Raw genomic sequence first — 17,257 nt, 5'->3', positions numbered from 1 at the left:
CTGGCCAGGGGCTTACAAAATGCCCTTGCTCCGTTTTCTGGCTCCTTTCGCGGGCCAAGATCCCTCTCACCACTCAGAAGGGTCTTCAGGAACAGGACCTGGCTTTCCGTTTGCCAGGGACCTCACCAACAAAAGGCCTACCTCTTTGACTTAATTGTAGTGGGGCGATCTGCTCTCGGAGTTGTGCGCCGGTCCCCACCGCTTGGCATCTGAGCCGCACCGGTCCCCGCCTGAATGATAAAATTCTTGCTCCTATGATGGGTAAGAATAGAATGCGGTAAGGAATGCCCTAGACAGATGCAGTCATCTGTGGGACTCCAAGGGGTCTTTAAAATAAAATAGAAAGAGAGAATGTGTGGGAACACATGTATGACTCAGTTTCCATCTGGAATCCTTTCTAACTTATAACTCATTTGAGTCTAAGTTTGCTTGCTCTGTTTTTTTTTTATAACCTTGAGAGCTTTGAGAAACTTCTGATTCAGCTTGTGAAAAAAGAACACTCTATCTAGTAGAAAGGATGCTGCTGATGCCAAATCTCAGGAACATCAAGACTGAAAATAAGGCTGCTTCCAAGCAACAAGCACATGTTAGTTAGGAGGCTGCTCACTCAAGGACATGAAAGATCTTGTGGTTAGATTCCGACTGACCATCTGTGTCATGCTTTGCTCTGCTTTTGCATATAAACAAGTTCTGAAATAAACTCTGTGATGTTTGGCTGCTTTGGCATGACCAGACAGACCTCCCAATTCTATCCTGTCTTCTGTCTTAGCTTTTATCTGTCTTTCCTTTGGCCTTGAGGATCCCCTAGTTGACTTTGTAGGAGTGGGCTTTTACACTTCAGGTACATTTTTGTGAGCATGTTCTATTTTATGATAGTAGGAATATTATTAGACGCTTTAGTTATAAGAGACTTACCTGGGTAAAAATCGAGATAATGATTCGTAAAAATACATTTCTCCTTCATCAAAGTGTATTTCACAACAACGAAATTAAAGTCTTAAACAAGTCTTTATGTTTTGGATTTCATTTCACTTCTTTTCTCCTAAAGCTAATAGTCCCTGTATTCATGTATAGTTTTATGTAACTATATAAAACCTAGAAGCCAAAAATGAGCAAGACCATGCTATGTTTTTCTTCTTGAATCTGGCTTCTAATCTCCTTAATCCATTTTTCTGCAAATTACACATTTTTATTTCTTTCTATGGCTGAAATAAATCCCACGTGGGTCTACTGCATTGTCTTTATTTGTTCCTAAGTTTTTAGACATGTAGGTTGGTTCTTTGCCTAGCTATTATGAATAATGCTTCAATAATCAATGATATACAATTGTCTCTATAATATGTTGACTTAATCTTATTAGTGTTTAGGATAATTTGTACTACTTTGCTGTGCTTTGGACATGGCTTGAATGTTTTAAGGCTTTGTGTGTTGAAATTAATACATAGTATAAGAGATTTAAAAGGATTAACGCTTCATTTAACTCTAGTGTTGAGACATGGGACCTTTGGGGAATGATTAGGATTAGATAAATTATTAGGATAAACTCCCTATTATTGATTCTTAATAGCTTTAAAATAAGCAGGAAAAAGAATACAGACACACACACCATGTGTATTCTTTGTCTTTTGTCCTGTACACCTAGACATGAAGAAGGCCATTACAAGCTACAAGTTTTGGACCTTTGTCCTTTCATCTCCAGAACCATATACCAAATGACAACTAACATGTATCCAGTAGCCAGCTCTATTATTTTGTTACATCAGAGATAAACAGACTGATTCATACTCTATGCTATTCAGAGAGTAAAGTTGTCTTATTTGTCTAGCTCAAGATGAGGTTCCTTCTGGTCAAGTGTCCCTTTTCATGTGAGCTGAGCCAAATGAAAGGCAGCCCTTGTGGCTCCATGAGATCTTGGGTTTCACATTACATTCTATCTCCAGTGAAAGGTCACTAACTTATGTATACTCCATACTTAAGCCATACTCTTGTGCTCACAGACAGGGAAAGCAGGAATGGTAAAAAGTTGTTCTTTTAAAGGGAGGGATGTATAACTTGCTTTTGGCTCAGAAGACTGAGATAGAAGTGGTTAATGATCTGGTGACATTTACACTGTGTGGCTGAAACCACAAAGGATTCTTCCCCAGACCCTTATTGTAAGAATGTCAACCTATAGAACCCATTTTTATGGAAGGTGTCACTTGTAGTCAACCTATAGAACACATCTTTATAGAAGTTGTAATGTGTACTTTACAAAGACTTTTGATGTAGTCTTGTTTTAAGATTTATTATGTACCTGGGACTGAGTTGTTTATCACTAGGAAAATTTTCAACAGTATGTGCCTAAATTTAATTTACTTAATTAAATATGCCTAAATAAACTTGGTGGGGGAAGCTCTGTTAACCAATCACCTTTAAAAAGTGGAGCCTAGTTAAGGCATGGCTAACTGGAGCCCAGGAAGAAAACTGGGACTGACCAGTTGCACACTCTCTTTGGGTGATTCTCACGGGACACAGCAGAACTCGTATTTCCCATTCTTGTGGTGTGAGTTTCCCCTTATAATAAAAAATTTAATTGTTTATCTTTAAGCTTGCCTGGTTATTTCCCAAATCGAACAAACAGCTTCATAAACTACTTGGGGTCAGACTCCTGAAGTTTGAATCAACTCCAGCTACTTAGTTGTGTTGAACTGAAGGACCTTCTCGCCTCCCTCAGAGGACTGGATGGGAGATGGCTGTGAAGATACTGAGTGGGTTGTTTCCTTTAGTTTTAAAGTCATGCTAGCTTGTCAATGTTCTTTTTAAAAGGTGATGTTTAACTGAGAGAAGTCATGTTTGCTTTGGGCACATATTCATGTTTACAGTTTAGCTGTCTTACTAGCCAGAAATACATGATGTCAGTTTGAGAAGGTTCTTGAGTTAATTATAGTAATTATCTATTAAATTCTAGAAAATATAAACTTAATGAAGAGTGATTTCAATATATTGCATTTATGTAACTGGTGAAGGCAAAGCTATTGTATCCCAAGATCTTGAACTCATTCGAGCACAATATATGGGCATGTTTCCATCAAACTGAAGCATATTAATTTGGGAGAGTTTTAGAGACAGAAAATAAAAATCATAGTGAAAAATAATTTGCTTCAGGAGAAGGGAACTTTTCTTTTTTACTGAAACTAGGATGGGAGACTGAATTTGCCTTGATGAAACAGTTTCCAATGTATTTGAAGGGCAGAAGCTGCAATGTTCATGCATGGCCACAAGGGGGAGAAGATCACTGTAGACAGCACAGACAGCACACTAAATGGGGCCTACTCACCATAGAATTTAAGTGATTTCCCCTTAGCTTATTTGTTCTTTCATTTTTGCAGTATTTCCCAGCAGAAGGCTATTTTGAGGTTCACTTAGTGAGACGACATACCAGTGTTCTTTACGATTACTAGTAAGTACTTCCCTAAACTAGGCTAGAGTAACTTCTTTTCTTAAAATCCATCCATCTTGGTGAGAATGTAGGTTATTTATGCACTGGGTCTCATACTCTATATGAAGGTTGGGGTTTTCTCATCTAATGCAGTGACGGTGGAGTTGGAATATCCTTAAGAAAACAAAGGTCGGCCGGGGTTGGTGAAGGATCCCAAGATGGCCGGGCATAAACTTGCTCTAAAAACCATTGACTGAGTGTCTTTTGTGGAGATCATACCCCGAAAGCAAAAGGCAATTGCAAACTCCCTGAAGTCCTGGAGCGAGACCCTCCACACCAGGTTGGCGAGTCTGTCTGAGAAACCACCAGCGATTGACTGGGCTTATTAAAAGGCCAATGTGGCCATGGCTGGCTTGGTGGATGATTTTGAAAAGAAGTATAATGCCTTGAAGATCCCGGTGCCCGAGGATAAGTACACAGCCCTGGTGGACAGCGAGGAGAAGGAGGATGTGAAGAACTGTGCTATGCTCGTGTCTGAGTCTCAGGTCAGGATCCAGAAGTATGAGAAACAGCTGGAGAAGATGAAGAACATCATGCCCTTTCATCAGATGACCATTGATGACTTGAATGAGATCTTCCCGGAAACCAAGCTGGAGAAGAAGAAGTACCCATACTGGCCTCATTAGCCCATCGAGAACCTGTGAAACAGGCCAGGAAGGAGCCAGCCCTTCATTCCAGACTCTGGACATTAAAATAAAGCATTTACATAGAAAAAAAAAGAAAACAAAGGTCCTGAATTTAAGAACAACTTTATCCAAGTCCTCATTTTTGGAGATTTTAAATTAGGTAGGTAGGATAGGATGTTGATCATACCTTAAGTCAGTGGTTTTCAACTTTTGGGTCGTGACCTCTTGGGAAGTGAATGGCCCTTTCACAAGCATTACCTAAAACCATGGGAAAACACGGATATTTACATTACAATTCATCACAGTAGCAAAATTACAGTCATGAAGTAGCAACAAAAGTAATTTTATGATTGGCAGTCATTGTGGTCCTAGGAACTGTATTAAATGTTACAGCATTAGGGAGGTTGAGAACCAATGGCTTAAGGTATTTGTGCCTTGAATGAATGACCTTTATTATCTAGTAATAGTTTCTGCTTGAATCCAGACTCTGCAGTCCAGAAACTGGACAGGGTCTGATGCAGGCAGAACCATGGGCCATGGTGGATCTGACAACAAGTTAGTACTATCCCATCAGAAGGTCCAACTTCCAACTTCCAGATCCAGAAGTATAGCTGTTCTGTTTGTTAGCTTTGTGTCTCTGCTTTCTCCTCGAGAAATGGAGACAGTAACAAAACTTCTTATTTGGTTCTTCTGGGGAAATGTAAGCACAAAGCGTTTTAAACAGCACATACCTAGATTCTTGGGAGAAAATAAATGCTGAGATATGATTTTTAGGTTGTTTGGTTTCAGTGAAATTATATAAGGGCAGATTATTTTTACTTTATTGTTGTCGTTGTTACAACCATTTCCTCTGTGTTAATATAGTGCACTGACCTGATTCACAAATAACCAGTTCAATTCTCAATGACTCTTAATGAGCACACATCCCATCTGTTCAAATGGTCTGTTAAGAATTATTCAAGAGAAATAAAAGTTGTGTTACTGAGGAGGGGATTCCATGACCATCCTAAAGGCAGTATCCCTGATAAAGGTGTCCCTTATAGCCAACATGTGTTCATGTGATTGAAGCACACAGCACGTGGAGTTCCTGTCCCTGAAGAAACAACAAAGTCTTGCTTTGCCTGAATGCCATTCCCAAGTATAGACAATTTACTTTTAATCACTGTGAGCAGCCTGTCATAATTTGGTTTTCCACAATGAGGCCACTTGTGTTGATGCTAACTGATGGAGGAAGGTCATTTGTCAATAAACAAACTGCCTTGGCCCATTTGATAGGCTACCCCTTAGGTGGGTGGAGTAGACAGAATAGAATGCTGGGAGGAAGAGGAAGTGAGCTCAGATGCAAGGCAGCTCCTCTCAGAGACAGACGCCATGCTCTCCTCTCCAGAGCAGACGCGATGAAACTCCAACCCAGGATGGATGTAGGCTAGAATCTTCCCGGTAAGCGCACCTGGGGTGCTACATACATGAATAGAAATGGGCCAAGCAGTGTTTAAAAGAATAGAGTTTGTGTGTCGTTATTTTGGGGCATAAGCTAGCCAGGCAACCATGAGCCGGGCTGTGGGAAGAGGCCCGCAGCACCTACTACAGATGGCGCCCAGACATGGGGCACTGAATCTACAGAAAGCCTGAGAAAGCTTGGGAAAGAATAGAGTAAAGCATGTTTTCTTGGTAGCAATAATTTCCCGAGTCTGCTCTGCCTGCTAGAGGCAAGAAAGCGCTCTCATCTAAGAGAGGCTTCCTGACTCAGCTTCAGCTGCAAAACCTTGCAGCTCATTTAAGAGGTCCTGCCACAAAATACTTAAAATGGTGTTTGTGAAAAGCTGAAGGCATGCTTTTCGGTTTTCAGCCATAGCAGGAAAAAAAAAGTTGTGCTGTTTTAAAATGCTGGCTTTGTGGGCCGTCCTGCCAGGGCAAACTCTGACTCTGAGGCAGGAGGTCAGCTACAGAGAGAGTATTTGAGTGTTGTAGCTTGTTTGCTGGCAAGGACCTTGGAACAGAGTTGTGGTGATAAACATGGCTACAGCCGGTACCTCAGCCATGAGGCTGGAAAGCTAAGGAATGGCTGGATCCAGTCGTCGAAGCCACGGCTTTCATCCTACTGATATTGCTTGGTAAATTAAAGACTCATGTGGTCAGAAAAAGAGAGATATACAGTAAAGAGAGATTCAAAGACAAAGAAAACTTTAAATGATTTACAGTGTGTTTAAAAATATATGCAGGCTGAAAGATAAAGTTCTTAAAAGTAAAAAAAAAAACAAAAATAAGGAAGTAGTTGGGTGTGGTAGTGCACACCTTTAATCCCAACACTTGGAGGCAGAGGGAGATTGACCTCTGTGACTTCAAGGTGTGGTAGCACACGCCTTTAATCCCAATGCCTGGGAGGCAGAGACAGACAGATCTCTGAGAGTTCAAGGACAGCCTGGTCTAAAGAGTTATTCCAGGACAAAGATATACAGAAAATATAAAACAAAAGTAAAAATAAACAAAATAGAGTTAAAATAAAGCCGCACAAAGATGGAAAGTACACAGAAAATCTTGATACTGTATGCTATTATGCTCTCTTTGAATTGTTTGAATGCTGAGGAAAGAGCAACATCTGCTAAAAGATATTTGTTTATAAATGTTGCTGAACTAATCCAAGATAGATATTTTCAAAATACCTTGACTTCAGAATTTGGATCTAAGGATATGATACTTTGGAAAAGAGTTTCTTCTTTTGTTTTCACAGACGATGAAATCCTGTGTATTGCTTCTATCCCAATATGGTATGATAGACCACGTCCTCCTGAAAGGTTGTTGTGAACACCCTCAAAAAATTACTTTGCTCAACTGCAGACTGAGATGAACCTAGCACACAGGTTATACCCTGAAATATCTGATTAACAGCGCCCCCATTCAGCAGGAAGCAGTTTGGAGAGAAATAACTGCGCCCATATTCCCAAATATTGTTTATAAATGTTCTTTTTTACATTTAAAGGGGGAGATGATATAGGTATGAATAATTTGCATTGTTATAGATTTTAAGGTCAATTTTGTTATAGGTATATGTATTTCTGACCTTGATTAAGGTATTGTGATTGTGTAGTTCATTTAAAAATGTAATGTATATGGGTTGTTAATGGATAATTATCAATAATAGTCAAGCTTGTAGTCATGTTAGTTAGATTTTCTAGATGTACATAGATATATTTTAGATAGACATTCTTCATATCTTTCAAAGATTATAAAATATGGCATTTTAAGTGTTTTAATAACTTAAGGTTTTTCATGACAATGAGACATGTCTGCTCCTGGCAGCACCAATCTACTTCAAGAAGAAAGAAGATGGGCATCGAAGAGGCACCTTATGGAGTTTGGTAGCCATTTGGGCAAGAAACTGTTCTTGCCTGGACTATTGTGTAAACTGGACACAGAGAACCCACAGAGAGAGGACTACTGAACTTGCCTAAAGGTGAGATGATCTTTTGGGGTTCCTGATTCATGAAAGAGTCTGCGAGACATTCTGCAGGACACAGCAGATAGTGACTGAACTGCCTTTGAAATTTCCTGCTTCATGGAAATGTCTGCTGGAAACTATGGGCCTGTAGTCCGAAGATGGATGCCCCAACGGTACAGAGGAACTTTGGGTGACTGTCCAGGCAGCGAGATGTCTCTGTGATTTCTAGAGTTTGAAAGTTGCTTACTTTTTGTTTGCTTAGGTAATATTGTATTCTTCTGGAGTCTTTGATGGAGTTGAATAATAGATAGATAGTTATAGTTATAGTTTTCCTTAGTTATGATAAAGATAAAATAGATGTAAATATTGTAATTTTTACTTGATAACTGTTTTGTTATATGTAATTTTGCTATGTTAAAGTTAAAGCCTTCCTTTTTTTTTCTTGTTTAAACAGAAAAAAGGGAAATGATGGAGGAAGGTCATTTGTCAATAAACAAACTGCCTTGGCCCATTTGATAGGCTACCCCTTAGGTGGGTGGAGTAGACAGAATAGAATGCTGGGAGGAAGAGGAAGTGAGCTCAGATGCAAGGCAGCTCCTCTCAGAGACAGACGCCATGCTCTCCTCTCCAGAGCAGACGCGATGAAACTCCAACCCAGGATGGATGTAGGCTAGAATCTTCCCGGTAAGCGCACCTGGGGTGCTACATACATGAATAGAAATGGGCCAAGCAGTGTTTAAAAGAATAGAGTTTGTGTGTCGTTATTTTGGGGCATAAGCTAGCCAGGCAACCATGAGCCAGGCTGTGGGAAGAGGCCCGCAGCTCCCTACTACAGCTAACTTTACATGGTCTACCTTTGCTGGTTCAGTAATAGAGACTTAGTCATTTTGGAGATACTCATGGACTAGAAATAAAGGGAATAAGCTTTCTTGGTGTTGTTATTGCTTCATTCTCTACTTCCACGTATAACCTCAATGACAAAGTTTGGATTTGCTTAAGCTATTCTTCATGAAATAACAATAAATTCTTTTATGTATAATTTATTTATTTTATTTTATTTATTTTTAATTGAAAATAACTTTTTCCATACAATATATTCTGATTATACTTGCCTCTCTCCAAATTTCTCCCAGATGCTCCCCATCTCACTATCACCCAAATCCACATCCTTTTTTTTTCTTTAGAAAACAAACAGGCATCTAATGAAGAAAGAAGTGACCCCAAAATAAAAGAAAAATAATAAAATAAGATAAAACTAAGAAAACCAACCAGAATAAGACAAAACGAACAAATAAACAGAAAAAAAACCCTAAAGAGACAAAGAACAAGGCCAGGAAACACAAATAGATGCAGAGATACATACTTTGGCATGAACAGAAATACCAGAAAAATCAGAAACTATAATAGATAAGCAAGGCTTGTAGGGTAAAGAGGGAAAAATGCCAGTCAAAACCCTATGAGACAACAAACAAACAAACCCCCAAAAGTATCCTTGAGTTCATTTTGTGTTGAGAATCTACTGTTGGGCATGGGACCTGGCCTTAAGAATGGTTTGTATCTCTCATGAGACTCTAGAGAAAACTAATTTTTCATTTGTTGAAGAAGAATACTAAAAAGAAATCCCAAACTAGCTCAGAACTGAGAGTGATAAAGGGTTATTTACGGGTAGATTCACAGATCACAATCCTCTGCACAAATGGGGAACAAGAACCAAATTACACCATGGGAAGAGAGGCTGGATGCACGCTTTACATCGGCATTTATAGTATAAAAGGCCAAGCCCAAGAGGGTAGGTAACTTGAAGGCTACTGGTGGTAGGAATTCCTACAGCACCTCCCCCTTTTGTTTAAATAAGAAAGTTCTAAACCTAATACAAAATTATACACAATAAGAAAAAATATCAGGTATAAAAATTAGAATTACAACCAGCATAAACAATATCAAGCAAGAAACATGTGATAAATGTTCCAATAATTATCCTATCCTAAAGAGTTTAAGTCTTATATTATAAATAACTTGGCCAAGTCATGAGAGGAAAGTAACTACAACTATCTAGTCTTCAACTTCATCGAAGACCCAAGAAGGGAAATTCTATTACTTGAGTAAGCAGGATGTGATATCAAAAAACTTCCAAAGTGTGCAACAAATGACAGAGACAACTGGCTACCTGGGCAGTCACCCAAAGTCTCATTTGTAATGTTGGAGCAACCAACTTTGGCCAAGGCCTAGAGTAACTGGCAGACCATTTTCAGAGGTAGGAAACAATCGTGTCTCAAGTCAAACAGAACCCTAAGTTATTTAAATGCCAGCTCCTTGAAGTGGTTGAAGATTACCTATCTATGCAGAATACAGTCTTTATGTATCTAAAGAACCTGATTAGTCTAACTCTAAGTATGACAAATATGGATGACTATTGACCTATAATTCTTAATATCTATGTAACTTAAGACTAAGACTTCATATTAGAATATTAAACAATTTTTAAACAACTGTGCAACAAATGAGGACAATGACCTTAAAATGTAAACAATATATAAATTTCTTGATCAGAAGTAGAAATGTATGTTGCAATATGATATTCTAAAATTGTATCAATATACAGAATGTCTTAAGCGGAGGTAGAAACATACATAAATACAATATGACAAAATAACTTTGCCTAGGTATACAAATATTGTAGTTGAAAATAGGAACATATTCAACATCTATACAAATTTAAATTGCCTATAAATAATAGCTCACAAGTATTCACTCCATTATTCACTATTACTATTAGTGTAAGCTCACACTAATCTATTATCCCATCCAATTTTCTTTTTTTCCCAAAGAGATCTCTGAGCTTACATAATTTTCCCCCAACCCCCAACCCTATAACAATTATAATCAACCCCTAAATGATGTCCTAACTCTGAGACAAACTTTGTTGGGAGAGGGGACGTTGTCCTCTAGAATTACTTCCATTTGTTATAAGGGCGATGTACTTTGTATGGGATCCTGTGAAAGTAAAATGATGGTTAAGTTTCAAGATTACTGTCTGGTATAATTGCAAATAGTCTCTGAGTACTAGATAGGGTTTTTCTGAGGTTCTTAATTGGAGTTCTGGCCACAATGTTGTAAAAAAAAGGGGGGGGGCACCATTTCAGCTAACCAAGTTGGAACCATCTTGAGCAACTGGTACCCAAAACAGGTCTTATAGTAGCACTGTTAGCATCATGACATCATATCAACCAGGTTGTTGTGAGTTGTTGTTGTGAGGCCCCATCTTCTTTATGGAAACTTCAAAGATTACTGCGGGAAAATTCATTGTTCATTGTGGAAAACTTAAACTTTATTTATACAGACATATATTCAATGAAAGGTACGATAGAAACAAAAATAGGTATGAAGAAAAGTAAATTGTTTTTCTAAATTCTTTCTTATTTCTGTCCCATACCATGGCTCCTGACATGAGACAGAAATTCTGAATTTTTATTTTAACAACATGCTTGGATTTAGAGAAGGACGGAGCCATTATCCAACTTCAAAATTAGCTCTCTCTATATATTTAAATGTATATATTTTTATCATCTGTCCTTATAAGTCATATTTCCTTTTCTTGATGATACTTATTGGATAGTTAGTTTTCCTTCTGTCAGCATCCAAACATCCAGGGTCTCTTGAACTTTTTGAAGATGTGTATTTTCCTGCTAAGACAAGAGCATAACCCTGCCCCAACACTATATGGTATGATTGATTGTCACCTCTGTGGATAAGCCGTCATTTCTCTTTCTCAAAAGATTTTTCATTTTCAAATCAAATCTTTGTTAATTCTGATGATATCCATCACTTTTTTTCTCCTGTTGAAACAAGAACAAAACCCCTTCCCTAATGTAGCACATCTCCTGGCTTCCATTGTGAGGTCAATACATCTTTGAAATACACCAGCTGATTTAATTCAGAAGTTTTTTTTCTATTATCCAATGTCTCTCTGCTGCTGTTGTCCCTTTCTCATTAGCATTAAGAAAATTCAAGGTTAATAAAAAATTATGTAATCTATTTCTGGGGGTAATTTCCATCCCTTTCTGTTTGTTTAACTTATTCTTTATAGTTTGATTTGATCATTCTATAACTGCCTGACCTGTAGGATTGTTTGGCATACCTGTAATATGCTTTATATTATAATAAGCAAAAAAGTGTTGCTTTTTTATATAAAAAGTCATCCTTGGACATTATTTGGATAGCATGCAGATTGCCTTCCTGGAGAGATACTCTATCTGGTAACCTGTCATAACTTTTTAACAAATTTTGATTGTTAAATTCAACAGTATGAATTCTTTCAGATAATTTCTCAGTAACCTTACACATGGATTCAATTTTGTCTATCAAATTGTTTCCCTTTACAATAGTATAAATTTTTTTTCAGGTAACTTTTGATTTTTGATGGTATTAATCCTGTCAGCTAGGTGTTCATTATTAGTCTGTAAAGACTGTATCATTTCTAAAAGTGCCTCATTCTTGGCTCTGTTATCAAGTCGTTTTTTTAAGGATATACTATGAAGAAAAAAACTGAGTCCCAATATCCAATAAATGGATGTGTCACAATAACTATACAAGCCTTGCAGCATACAATCCATAGTATTAGCAAAAAGTTACTAGAATACTCTATGGTAATATTGTCTACAATTATATAACTTTCAAGTTTATTGATTTTTTAATTAATAAAATTTTTACCTTATGTTATGTTATGAGGTCCGGAAAATTGTTTTCAGGTGCAATAATCTTAATTATCTAGCAAGTGTCATGGATGCAGAGTCATGACCAACCTGGTGCCATGAACAGTCTTGAGCTGCTTCAGTGTTTTCACCTTGATGCTGGTTAAATACTGAAAAATATGATTTGTTTGTCAAATTCAAAGTAATTAAATTACTTCTATACATGAAACAAGAAGCCCAGAATTCATGGGCAGGGAGCACAAACTGGAAGCTGAGCAAATCGCCATGCAGCAGGGAATATGGTAGTGTGTGTGGGGGAAGATGTTCAAGAGTTTGGGAAATTTCCAAGTTGTGAAAGGCAGTTAACTCCACTGTGGCGGGTCTTACAAAAACATACTTAGGTAAAAGCAACTCAAGTGGGAGGGGACAGGAGACTTTTGGGGCTGTGGGCTGGTTAAGCTTTTGAGCTGGTCCACCTGGTAGGTATGGAGTCCAGTTCAACATGGGCGCCAGATGAAGAAGGATGTTAAAAAGAAATCCCGCACTAGCTCAGAACTGAGTTTAATAAGAGGATTATTTATTTAGGGGTAGACTTACAGATTACAATCCTCTGCATGAACGGGGAACAAGAACTGAATCACGCCCATGGAAAAGAGGCCGGATGTGCATTTTACATCCGCATTTATAGTACAAGAGGCCATGTCCAAGCGGGCAGGTAACTTAAAGGTTATTGGCTGTAGGAATTCCTACAGCAATTTGTGATTGATTATCATTTGGAAATAGCTTCTGGCTCAGGAATGGGGCCTTGTGTCCACTTCTCACCTCACACTCGAGGCTTCTAAGGCCCAAATCTGTGTAGGTTCTGTGCATAGTGCAATAATCTCTGTGAGTTTATATGTGCATTGATCCTGCTGTGGTTAGAAGACCTTCCTTTCCGTGGTGGTTTCTTTCCTCTCTGGCTCTTTCACTCTTTCCTCCTCCTCTTTCTCAGGGTTCCTTGAGCTGTGAGTGGTGGGAATTGATGGAGACACCCCACTTAGGACTGAGTGTTCCATGGTTTCTCACTCTCTGCACCTTGTCCAGCTGTGGGTCTCTTTTTTTAGTGTTTATTTCTGTCTGTTTCAGGAAGAAATTTCTTTGATGATGGTTGAGCAAGGCACTGTTCTATGAGTGTAGCAGAATGTCATGAAGAGTCATTTTTATCATTATGTCCCCTTAGCAAAATAATAGTATTTGGTTTGCCTCTAGATCCCTGGCCTAGCTAACTGTGGGTTCTTGGACACTCAAACAGTATCAGGAATGGGTTCTAGTGGACTTTAAATTCAATCAGATATTAGTTGATTAGTCTCATGAGATTTGTGGCACATCTTGCATGCAGCTCACCATTGCAGACTGAAGAATTTGTAGCTCAGTTGGTAGTTATCTTTCTCTTTGGTAGTATGCTGAGTACGTTCCAGCACTGTGGACATTAGTCAGTAGGTGTGAAGGCTCTATGTTAGCACCAGCTCAACTTCTCCATATTCAATGAGTTGTGTAGGTGTTGTCTTCAGCAATAGTGCCTTACCATCTGTTTGTGGAGAGCAACTTATAGTCTTTACATAGGCCTAGGTAGTCTGGAGGTTCCCATGGGGTACCTTTGGCCAACAATATGATTACGTGTAACTCATTCCTGGGAATGGAGGCTTAATTTGATGGTGAGAGATGCAATTCTGATTTCTCTGTTATTAGGTAATTCAATTTAGATCACCTTCATATATGTATATGTTTTAGGAAGTTTCTATTGTATTAGGTTTCCATATAATTCCTCCAATGGCCATTAGTTTCAGCTGTTCATTGTGTATATATACACCACATTTTCTTTATTCATTCTTCAATGAGAAACACTGTCATTGTTTCCAGGCTCTAGATATTATTAATAGAGCAGCAATAAATGAGACTGAGTCAATATTTATGAATGATGAAGTTTCCTTTGGGTTTATGCCCAAGAGTGGTAGAGTTGGAGCTGGGTGTTGAGGTAGATCAATTCTCAGCTTCCTCAGGAACCACCAAACTGATTTCCATAGTGGTTACACAAGTTTGTAATCCCATAAAGAATGGATGAGTGTTCTCATTTCTCTATGTCCTCACCAGTGTGAGCTGTAATTTGTTATACTGATCTTGGTTATTCTGACTAGTATAAGATAAGATCTCAAGTAGTTTTGATTTTTATTTCCATGGTGACTAAGGATTTTGAGTATTTCTTGAAGGGCCTCTCAGCCATTAGTGCTTCCTCTCTTTTGAGAATTCCCAATACCTGTACTACATTTTAAAACTGGGTTATTTATTTCCAATTTTCGAGTTCTTCATATATTTTAGATATTAGCTCTTGTGACAGCTCTTCTTGGTTGCCAATTTGACTACATCTGGAATTAACAAAAACCCAAATTACTGGACATACCTGTGAAGGATTTTTTTAAATTAAGTCAATTGAAGTGGGAGGACCTACTTGTAATCTGGATATTTAAAATGGGGAAATAAACTCAACCCAGAACTATTGAGCTAGGAAGATCTACCTTCAATCTGGACCACACCTTCTGCTGGCAGCCTACATTAAGTACACAGAAGAAGGAAGCCCTTCCTAGCAAGTCCATTTCCTCATTTGTGGTTCTGCTTCTTCCCTGGGACCATTGATTACATTGGTCCAGAAGGATGGAGGGTGCGGAAGTGGAGAACAGGGTTAGAATGACTGTGTTTGTGTGACAGAGACAGCCTTCAGGAATCTGATGTGACAAGCTGGGATCCTGTGCTCCCTTCTGCAAGTAGATCAATCCCTTCCAAAACAGCTTTACCCTTTCTATTGCTGATGAGAACTGATGGGGCTTTGGCTCCGAGAAAGAAGGTGGCTCATGAGAGAGACCCAATCCAAGAAACCAAATGCCCTGTACAAGAAGGCGACCAAACCAAAGTGTCTAGTTTAAGAGAAATCACAAGAACAAACTCCCATCTAGAAAAGCTGGGTGCATCTGGCTTGTTGTTCTTTTTTATTGTTTGATAATTCCATACCCGCACATAAGGTGCTTTGATCAAAACCACTCCACATTTTCCCCACACCTCCCATCCCCAGATATCTATTCCCCCCACATTCATATGCTCATTGATTAAAAGCACCAAGTCCACTTAGTGCTGCCTGTAATGTGAGTGGTGTAAGTCATAGGTAGCCTCTTGGGGGCAACAGCTCTGAAGAAAGAGGACTCCACTCTCAGCAGCCACCCATTGCCAACAGTTCTTCAGTTGGGGACCACCCTCCAATGCTCACACAGGGACTTTGTCTGCACTTAATTATTCTTGAATATATTTTCTCCTCATAAGGTTTCTAAACTTAGAACAATAAAACTGTGAGCAGAGAATGGGTTTTTATGCATCCAAGAGTAATCTGTTGCAGCCACAGACTCAAAATCATGAGCATTAAAACAGAGGTTAAGCCAGCATTTTTCTGCAGGAATGAGAAGAAACCACCACAGAGCTCCAAGTCCTACGAAGAGATGATGTGTACAAGCTTAGGTTTTGGTTTTGTCTCCTAAGAAACCTGCTAATTCCAGCATTATCCCTCGACTCATTCCCTCTTCCCATCACAATTAAGAATACAAGTATCGGAAACCGCCAGCAAGCACTCATGGCTTGGTACCAGAAGCTTGTAGGCGTTCCCCTTAAGGCTCAGAGATTCCACACAGCTGCGTGTCGCTATAAAGCTCGGAAGGGTGCCAAGCACCTGTGGCTGAAGCGCCATCTAAGGGACCCGTTTGTGAAGGCTGCAAAGGTGGAGAGTTACCGCTGCCGCAGCGCCTTCAAGCTCCTGGAGATGAATGAGAAGCATCATATCCTGCGACCTGGCCTCCGGGTGCTGGACTGCAGGGCGGCTCCAGGAGCCTGGAGTCAGGTGGCGGTGCAGAGAGTCAATGCCACAAGCGCAGACTCCAGCTCCCCTGTGGGCTACGTGCTCGGGGTTGATCTTCTTCACATATTCCCTCTGGAAGGAGCAACTTTCCTATGCCCTGCTGATGTGACTGACCCCAAAACTTGCCAGAGAATTTTGGAACTGCTTCCCAGAAGGAGAGCGGACGTGATTCTCAGTGACATGGCTCCCAACGCCACTGGGATCCGAGACCTCGATCATACAGGCTCATCAGCTTGTGCCTGACCCTTGTGGACACGGCTGTGGATATCCTGCATCCCGGGGGAACACTGCTGTGCAAAACCTGGGCCGGAAGCAAAAGTCACCTGCCACAGAAGAAACTGACCCAGGAATTCCAGAATACGAGGGTCGTGAAACCAGAGGCCAGCAGGAAGGAGTCTTCAGAGGTGTATCTCTTAGCCACGCAGTACCGGGGAGGAAAGGGCTTTACGGAGCAATGAGTCTGCCCTGCCCTCTGGGGGGTGCTTTCCTCAGAGTGGCTGGGATCTGAACTGTATTGTGGATGTGGACAGCACCCCACCAGGCACCTCTGTGTTTTAAAGAGATGAAAAAATATATTCGAGGTTCGTGAAAAAAAAAAAAAAAAAAAAAGAATACAAGTATCCTGAGAACTGAAATACCTTGGTTCAAATTTGTTCCCAAGGCTGGTCCCCCTAAGACAGATGAGTCTATGTTGAGGTATAGAGAAAATTAGATACCAAAACCTTTGAGAGATTTGATCTGGTATTTAGTCAAAATGTAAAAATGAACATAGAAAAAGAATAGAGATTACCAAACTTTTGTCTATTTTTTGGGCAAATTTTTGCTAAAATTGGAAATCTGTTGAGAATAAGATCTACAGGCTATCATTGTTATGGACATCTGACAAACCATGAATCTTTCTCTTTTCTGTTTTGACTCTAAAACTTGTTTAATATCCCTGTCATTTTCTTCTGTATGATGATGAGTTAATGTTAACTGTATTGGCCTTGAAATTCTGCTGGAATTATCCATGTAACTCAGAAAACACCGTGCACAGTTCCTAAGATAATGGACTGACTCTTCCTTATGTCCAGAAACCTTCATATTCTT

General features: G+C 39.4%; 1 protein-coding gene and 1 pseudogene across 1 annotated transcript; both read left to right on the top strand.

Annotated features, from left to right (window-relative positions):
- Positions 1-3,636: 3,636 nt before the first annotated feature.
- LOC130885147 (ATP synthase subunit d, mitochondrial-like) lies at positions 3,637-4,182 on the top strand (annotated as a pseudogene).
- Positions 4,183-15,885: 11,703 nt separating this feature from the next.
- On the top strand, positions 15,886-16,626 carry LOC130887740 (rRNA methyltransferase 2, mitochondrial-like). The gene is given in 2 exon segments (XM_057790269.1): positions 15,886-16,385; positions 16,388-16,626. Coding segments are annotated over 2 exon segments (738 nt in total). The 5' UTR covers position 15,886.
- Positions 16,627-17,257: the final 631 nt, after the last annotated feature.

This window comes from Chionomys nivalis, chromosome 1 (genome assembly GCF_950005125.1).
Source record: "Chionomys nivalis chromosome 1, mChiNiv1.1, whole genome shotgun sequence".
Taxonomy (NCBI): Eukaryota; Metazoa; Chordata; class Mammalia; order Rodentia; family Cricetidae; genus Chionomys; species Chionomys nivalis.
The sequence above is the reverse complement of the archived record's forward strand: the minus strand, read 5'-3'. Positions and strand labels throughout refer to the sequence as shown.